Genomic DNA, 8,803 nt, shown 5'->3' on the forward strand with positions numbered 1-8,803 from the left:
TATTCATTCAAAGTGACAATATGCAAATTCAAAGCAGACAGTCTCTTGGTTTCATTAGTATATTGGCGTTGTAAATCAACAAGCGATGGTGTATGTAAAAAGGAAGCGTCCCCACTAATTTCACTGCGTATCCTATTAACATCATCAGCAGTATAAGAAAAAGTATTGATAGGAATCACCGTATCAGTAGTAGGTTCAGAAGTCATCATGGTATCAGGGTGCAGGCTCCAGTGACCAACTCTAGACAGCAAACAAAAATGTAGAGCAGCGCCCAAGTAGATAGTAGATGGTGCAGGCAGCGATGAAAAAATCCTAGGTCAAGGTAGGTTACACATCCAAGAAGAGGCTGCAGCACTCAAGGATTATGAGTGTAAAAAAAGGTGTTTATTCCATGTCAATACAAAAAGTGCAACGTTTCTGCTGCCAATGCAGCCTTTTTCAAGCAACAAACAGTGATCACATGGGTGCTATATATATGTAAATGCACAAACAAATCAATAAAGGAACTAATCAAACAATTAGGAGGTGTATACCATGTAAGGTGCAATAAGATATAGGGTAAAAACTACCACTATAATGATAAAGTGCATAGTGGACCATGTATGTTAAAAACACAATGAAACTTTACAAAGGCCACAGTTTACAAACAAAAGTGTCATAATACAGTAATTACATCATTAAATTCAAACATGTGTTACATAATTAATGACAATACGGGAGGCGAGATGGTTCAGTTGCACTCACCCTATATATTATATTCGAATCATGAATCCAGTGTAACCAGCGATGCAGCATGGGCGTCCGCGCGCGCGGCCACGTGACACGCCAAGTCACATGATCATCCTCCACCGCGTCACGTGTCCGCGCGCACTTCCGGTCATGCGCACCGGCATGTAAACAATGAATGGCTACATTGGAAAAAATGCGCTTGTGCGCATGTCCAACAATGTGACTCTAAGTGCGGTTCGCAACGGCCGCAAAAAAGGTCAGAATAGAGTCTGAGAAGTAACAAGTATAAGAAAAATTGAAATAAGATAAGTCCAACAAAAAAATATAAAAAAATATAAAAAAATGTATGGAGTAATAAGGTAAAGTATAAGTGAAATAGAGAAAAACGGATAAGTAAAATAAATAAGTAAAATAAAAATAAGCTTGATAAATAATTAATACAAGGAGAATAGGAAAAATTAAATGTAAAAGTAGAATAAAAGAAAATGAAGCTAAAGAAATAAAAAAATTAATAAGGAAATATAAAAAAATATATAAAAAAAAATAAATAAATGAAAAAATGAATAAATAAAAAAATATATAAAGTATAGAAAATGATAAATGAAAATAATAATAAATAAATGAAATAAAATAAAATAAAAATATTATAAAATACATAGAAATGGACAAAGATGCACATTGCTGTCTGTAAACCAGGCATGTATATCAATCACTCAGGGCCAAAATTTTTTTGTATATATAGTAGTACCTCTGTGCCTATTATAGGGCCACCCAGGAAGGTGGTGTATCCTCACCCAGGTGAGCCCTACCACAGGAGACGTGAAGGCGTAATTAAACGTCATCTCGCCAACTATGGAAGGCCAAATCATGAGGTTGGGTCACCCCCTTTAGAGGCCACTGCATCCATACAGACATCCGTACTTTGTCAGACTGGTGCTCAATATGTCCAAAAGAAAATAAATAAACTAAAATGAAATAAAATAGATGAAAAAAATTAAAAAAATGAAAAAAATGAAAGAAATATAAATGAAAAAAATATAAATGAAAAAAATGAAATATAAAAAAAGATATAATAGAGGTAATAAAAAGGGATAAGAAAATGAGTCAGAAAGGAAGAGTAAATCATTTATTGAAAGAAAGAGTCACCATAATAATAACATAGTAGAGTTGAATATAGGTCACACTGAGCTAAAAAATAATGTGTCAAATTAACAAAGTCTATAGGGTGGCTGCAACATTCTCCTCTCGCCAACCTGAAAAACATAACAAAAAAATAGGATCAATACAAAGTATTGTAATGTTTAATAAGTGATCACATTTCTTATACGTTCGTTATGCTTAGGTCCTCAGTGAAGTGGGGTTTATGCACTATATATTTGGGGTGTTAAAGTAAAGTCCACATTGAGGCCCTTTGGGCGAAGTGTCTGTAGTTCAAAGATCCATTTCAGTTCCAATTTTTTCAATTTACTGATCCGATCACCTCCCCTTTTTTGTTGGGGTACGTGGTCGATCAGAGTGAAATGCAAATCTCGTTCGGTATGACCATGTTCAGTGCAATGTTTTGCCACTGGCAGGTCTAGCCGTTTTTTCCTAACCGTATATCGGTGGTGATTAAACCGAGTTTTAAAATCCCATGTGGTCTCACCTACATAGATGAGACCACATGGGCAAACCAAGGCATACACAACAAATGTGGAAGTACAGGTCAAGTAGTACTTGAGGTCATACACCTTGCCGCTAGTAGGGTGCGTAAACTGTGGGCCCTTGACCATCTGGGAACAGTTAACGCACCGGCAGCAAGGGTATGAACCCTTGTTTTGTACTGTAAGGTAACGCTGAGTAGAGGTCTGGCGAGACACATCAGTTTTTCAGGTTGGCGAGAGGAGAATGTTGCAGCCACCCTATAGACTTTGTTAATTTGACACATTATTTTTTAGCTCAGTGTGACCTATATTCAACTCTACTATGTTATTATTATGGTGACTCTTTCTTTCAATAAATGATTTACTCTTCCTTTCTGACTCATTTTCTTATCCCTTTTTATTACCTCTATTATATCTTTTTTTATATTTCATTTTTTTCATTTATATTTTTTTCATTTATATTTCTTTCATTTTTTTCATTTTTTTAATTTTTTTCATCTATTTTATTTCATTTTAGTTTATTTATTTTCTTTTGGACATATTGAGCACCAGTCTGACAAAGTACGGATGTCTGTATGGATGCAGTGGCCTCTAAAGGGGGTGACCCAACCTCATGATTTGGCCTTCCATAGTTGGCGAGATGACGTTTAATTACGCCTTCACGTCTCCTGTGGTAGGGCTCACCTGGGTGAGGATACACCACCTTCCTGGGTGGCCCTATAATAGGCACAGAGGTACTACTATATATACAAAAAAATTTTGGCCCTGAGTGATTGATATACATGCCTGGTTTACAGACAGCAATGTGCATCTTTGTCCATTTCTATGTATTTTATAATATTTTTATTTTATTTTATTTCATTTATTTATTATTATTTTCATTTATCATTTTCTATACTTTATATATTTTTTTATTTATTCATTTTTTCATTTATTTATTTTTTTTTATATATTTTTTTATATTTCCTTATTAATTTTTTATTTCTTTAGCTTCATTTTCTTTTATTCTACTTTTACATTTAATTTTTCCTATTCTCCTTGTATTAATTATTTATCAAGCTTATTTTTATTTTACTTATTTATTTTACTTATCCGTTTTTCTCTATTTCACTTATACTTTACCTTATTACTCCATACATTTTTTTATATTTTTTTATATTTTTTTGTTGGACTTATCTTATTTCAATTTTTCTTATACTTGTTACTTCTCAGACTCTATTCTGACCTTTTTTGCGGCCGTTGCGAACCGCACTTAGAGTCACATTGTTGGACATGCGCACAAGCGCATTTTTTCCAATGTAGCCATTCATTGTTTACATGTCGGTGCGCATGACCGGAAGTGCGCGCGGACACGTGACGCGGTGGAGGATGATCATGTGACTTGGCGTGTCACGTGGCCGCGCGCGCGCGGACGCCCATGCTGCATCGCTGGTTACACTGGATTCATGATTCGAATATAATATATAGGGTGAGTGCAACTGAACCATCTCGCCTCCCGTATTGTCATTAATTATGTAACACATGTTTGAATTTAATGATGTAATTACTGTATTATGACACTTTTGTTTGTAAACTGTGGCCTTTGTAAAGTTTCATTGTGTTCTTAACATACATGGTCCACTATGCACTTTATCATTATAGTGGTAGTTTTTACCCTATATCTTATTGCACCTTACATGGTATACACCTCCTAATTGTTTGATTAGTTCCTTTATTGATTTGTTTGTGCATTTACATATATATAGCACCCATGTGATCACTGTTTGTTGCTTGAAAAAGGCTGCATTGGCAGCAGAAACGTTGCACTTTTTGTATTGACATGGAATAAACACCTTTTTTTACACTCATAATCCTTGAGTGCTGCAGCCTCTTCTTGGATGTGTAACCTACCTTGACCTAGGATTTTTTCATCGCTGCCTGCACCATCTACTATCTACTTGGGCGCTGCTCTACATTTTTGTTTGCTGTCTAGAGTTGGTCACTGGAGCCTGCACCCTGATACCATGATGACTTCTGAACCTACTACTGATACGGTGATTCCTATCAATACTTTTTCTTATACTGCTGATGATGTTAATAGGATACGCAGTGAAATTAGTGGGGACGCTTCCTTTTTACATACACCATCGCTTGTTGATTTACAACGCCAATATACTAATGAAACCAAGAGACTGTCTGCTTTGAATTTGCATATTGTCACTTTGAATGAATACCTTAAATTTAACCGTATCCCGAGAGGCTTGAGATTTCAACCAAGTGAAAATGCCTATGCACATGATTTGGATTACCGGTCTAAATATGAGTTAATCTCCAACAAATACTCCTTTGACATCATGTTACTTAATCTGGAGTTTCTACAGAAAGACTCTAAAGAAACCCAACTCCGCATTGACACTATTGTAACATCATTGCGCTCTTTGTGTTTGGAGGATGACTTTGGTAAACTTATTGATAAACAAGATAAATTTCTTTCTAAATTCAAAACGGATCAGGAGACCATGAAAAGACATAAGTGGCACAGGGACAATCATGATTATTCTACAGGACGTGTATACACATGGGGAAATCAGTATTCCCAGAAGAAGTTCCGTCGTCAAAAAGATACTGATACAGACTCTAAAAACACTTTTTTTGACTCTAAAAATGTTGTTCAAAATAATTCAGATTTTTTAGGCATAGAATCAAGACCCAAAGAGGACCCACCCGAAGGGGCGGGCGACGCCATAGAAAATTCCGGAAGAACCAGGGCACAGAGGAATCCAAAAACTCAACAGGCCAAACTACCATTCAAGAAGAAGTAGACACAAGAGCCACGGTAAATATTTCATCCGTTCCCTTGACATCTGATCAATTGAAATTATTGTCCAAAGGACTTAACTATTGCCCCTCCCATTATACTGACTGGTTCCAACTAGAGCTAGATTGTTTACAGTTTTTCAGGAAAATTAAGTTAAAAATTTGGTTTTCACAACATCCAGTTACCAATGATGTGTTTGTACCCTCCAATCAATCTCAGACACAAGGCTTCGCCTTTTCTGATTTTGATTTACATATTCCTAGTCGTTTCCAGCCTGCCATTGACTCTTGTGGATTTGAAACTTTTTGCCAATTTGTTAAACGTGATATTGAGAAACTAAGAATTGCACCTACAGAGCCATCACATTTCAATCTCACCAGAGTTGAAATGCAGTCCCTCAATGACTTGATCCATAACCACAATTTGGTAATGAAGCCTGCAGATAAGGGCGGAGCCATTGTGGTTATGGATCGTAGCAAGTATATTGAAGAGGCAAACCGACAATTAAGTGACCAAGATACATACCGCACTCTGTCCCGTGATCCTACTAAGGAAATCTCCACAAGAGTCATGGATTTGCTTGATACCGCTTTGGAGAAGGGCTTAATAGATAGGACATTGTATAATTTTTTGCATGTTGAACATCCTGTAACTCCTGTTTTATACCTGCTACCAAAAATACACAAGTCCCTGCAGAACCCCCCTGGAAGACCTATCGTCTCCGGGAGGGGTTCTATCACAAGTGGCTTGTCTATTTTCACAGATCAGATCTTGCGCCCATATGCCATGCGCGCAAGATCTTACCTGAGAGACACATCGGATTTTCTTAAAAAAATATCGGATATGTATATTCCTGACGATACCATTGTGGCTACTCTGGACGTGACTAGCCTGTACACCTCCATCCCACACGATGGGGGTGTACAGGCTGTCAGGTCCATGATTGAACGTGATTACTCACCAGAACAAACCGAATTTGTGATTAATTTATTGTACACAATTTTACAAAACAATTATTTTCTCTTTAATGATGTTTTTTACCTCCAGACCACCGGCACCGCCATGGGCACGAATGTTGCGCCTACGTATGCCAACGTGTACATGGCGGTGCTGGAGGAGACATCTATCTATGTGTCCCACCACTCTGACAATCTGTTGGGGTGGTGGAGATACATAGACGATGTCTTCTTGGTCTGGAAGGGCACGTTAGATTCACTTTATGATTTCCATCACTTTTTGAATTCTATTAATACACACATTAAATTTACTTTAACAGCATCACATAATTCGGTTAATTTTCTGGATACTATTGTTTCTATTAATGAACATCGTTTAGTTACAAGTCTGTATACAAAACCTACAGACTGTAACTCTATGTTACATTATAGAAGTAACCATCCACGCCCGATGGTCCGGTCTTTGCCCACAAGTCAAATGATGAGGGCAAGACGGATCATCGAGAGAGAGGATGAATTGGAACCAGCCCTGGACAAAATGATTAGAAATTTTTCTCAACGTGGCTACCCCTCCAAACTTTTGGAGGAGAGCAAACAGCATGTCATGCAGATGGACAGAACAAAATTGATTCATGAATCTAGAACTAAGTCTTCTGTGCCCCGTGTCCCTTTTGTATCCACATTTGGTGATCACTCGGGATTAATTTCCAGAGTGGTCAACAAACATTGGAGATTACTGGGTGAATCTTTTCCGCAGATCCCTGAGTTTGCGAGTCCGCCCCTTATGTCCTATCGGCGACCTCGCAACCTCAAGGATAGATTGATCAAAGCTGATGTGTCTCGCCAGACCTCTACTCAGCGTTACCTTACAGTACAAAACAAGGGTTCATACCCTTGCTGCCGGTGCGTTAACTGTTCCCAGATGGTCAAGGGCCCACAGTTTACGCACCCTACTAGCGGCAAGGTGTATGACCTCAAGTACTACTTGACCTGTACTTCCACATTTGTTGTGTATGCCTTGGTTTGCCCATGTGGTCTCATCTATGTAGGTGAGACCACATGGGATTTTAAAACTCGGTTTAATCACCACCGATATACGGTTAGGAAAAAACGGCTAGACCTGCCAGTGGCAAAACATTGCACTGAACATGGTCATACCGAACGAGATTTGCATTTCACTCTGATCGACCACGTACCCCAACAAAAAAGGGGAGGTGATCGGATCAGTAAATTGAAAAAATTGGAACTGAAATGGATCTTTGAACTACAGACACTTCGCCCAAAGGGCCTCAATGTGGACTTTACTTTAACACCCCAAATATATAGTGCATAAACCCCACTTCACTGAGGACCTAAGCATCACGAACGTATAAGAAATGTGATCACTTATTAAACATTACAATACTTTGTATTGATCCTATTTTTTTGTTATGTTTTTCAGGTTGGCGAGAGGAGAATGTTGCAGCCACCCTATAGACTTTGTTAATTTGACACATTATTTTTTAGCTCAGTGTGACCTATATTCAACTCTACTATGTTATTATTATGGTGACTCTTTCTTTCAATAAATGATTTACTCTTCCTTTCTGACTCATTTTCTTATCCCTTTTTATTACCTCTATTATATCTTTTTTTATATTTCATTTTTTTCATTTATATTTTTTTCATTTATATTTCTTTCATTTTTTTCATTTTTTTCATTTTTTTCATCTATTTTATTTCATTTTAGTTTATTTATTTTCTTTTGGACATATTGAGCACCAGTCTGACAAAGTACGGATGTCTGTATGGATGCAGTGGCCTCTAAAGGGGGTGACCCAACCTCATGATTTGGCCTTCCATAGTTGGCGAGATGACGTTTAATTACGCCTTCACGTCTCCTGTGGTAGGGCTCACCTGGGTGAGGATACACCACCTTCCTGGGTGGCCCTATAATAGGCACAGAGGTACTACTATATATACAAAAAAATTTTGGCCCTGAGTGATTGATATACATGCCTGGTTTACAGACAGCAATGTGCATCTTTGTCCATTTCTATGTATTTTATAATATTTTTATTTTATTTTATTTCATTTATTTATTATTATTTTCATTTATCATTTTCTATACTTTATATATTTTTTTATTTATTCATTTTTTCATTTATTTATTTTTTTTTTATATATTTTTTTATATTTCCTTATTAATTTTTTTATTTCTTTAGCTTCATTTTCTTTTATTCTACTTTTACATTTAATTTTTCCTATTCTCCTTGTATTAATTATTTATCAAGCTTATTTTTATTTTACTTATTTATTTTACTTATCCGTTTTTCTCTATTTCACTTATACTTTACCTTATTACTCCATACATTTTTTTATATTTTTTTATATTTTTTTGTTGGACTTATCTTATTTCAATTTTTCTTATACTTGTTACTTCTCAGACTCTATTCTGACCTTTTTTGCGGCCGTTGCGAACCGCACTTAGAGTCACATTGTTGGACATGCGCACAAGCGCATTTTTTCCAATGTAGCCATTCATTGTTTACATGTCGGTGCGCATGACCGGAAGTGCGCGCGGACACGTGACGCGGTGGAGGATGATCATGTGACTTGGCGTGTCACGTGGCCGCGCGCGCGGACGCCCATGCTGCATCGCTGGTTACACTGGATTCATGATTCGAATATAATATATA

General features: G+C 36.9%; 1 protein-coding gene across 1 annotated transcript; it reads left to right on the plus strand.

Annotated features, from left to right (window-relative positions):
* The first annotated feature begins 4,332 nt into the window (after positions 1–4,332).
* On the plus strand, positions 4,333–7,610 carry LOC130357742 (uncharacterized). The gene is made up of 2 exons (XM_056560482.1): positions 4,333–5,187; positions 7,567–7,610. The coding sequence occupies exon 1, from the start codon at positions 4,376–4,378 to the stop codon at positions 5,171–5,173; it is 798 nt and encodes a 265-aa protein (XP_056416457.1). The 5' UTR covers positions 4,333–4,375; the 3' UTR covers positions 5,174–5,187; positions 7,567–7,610.
* Positions 7,611–8,803: the final 1,193 nt, after the last annotated feature.

The sequence above is a fragment of the Hyla sarda genome, chromosome 2 (genome assembly GCF_029499605.1).
Source record: "Hyla sarda isolate aHylSar1 chromosome 2, aHylSar1.hap1, whole genome shotgun sequence".
NCBI lineage: Eukaryota > Metazoa > Chordata > Amphibia > Anura > Hylidae > Hyla > Hyla sarda.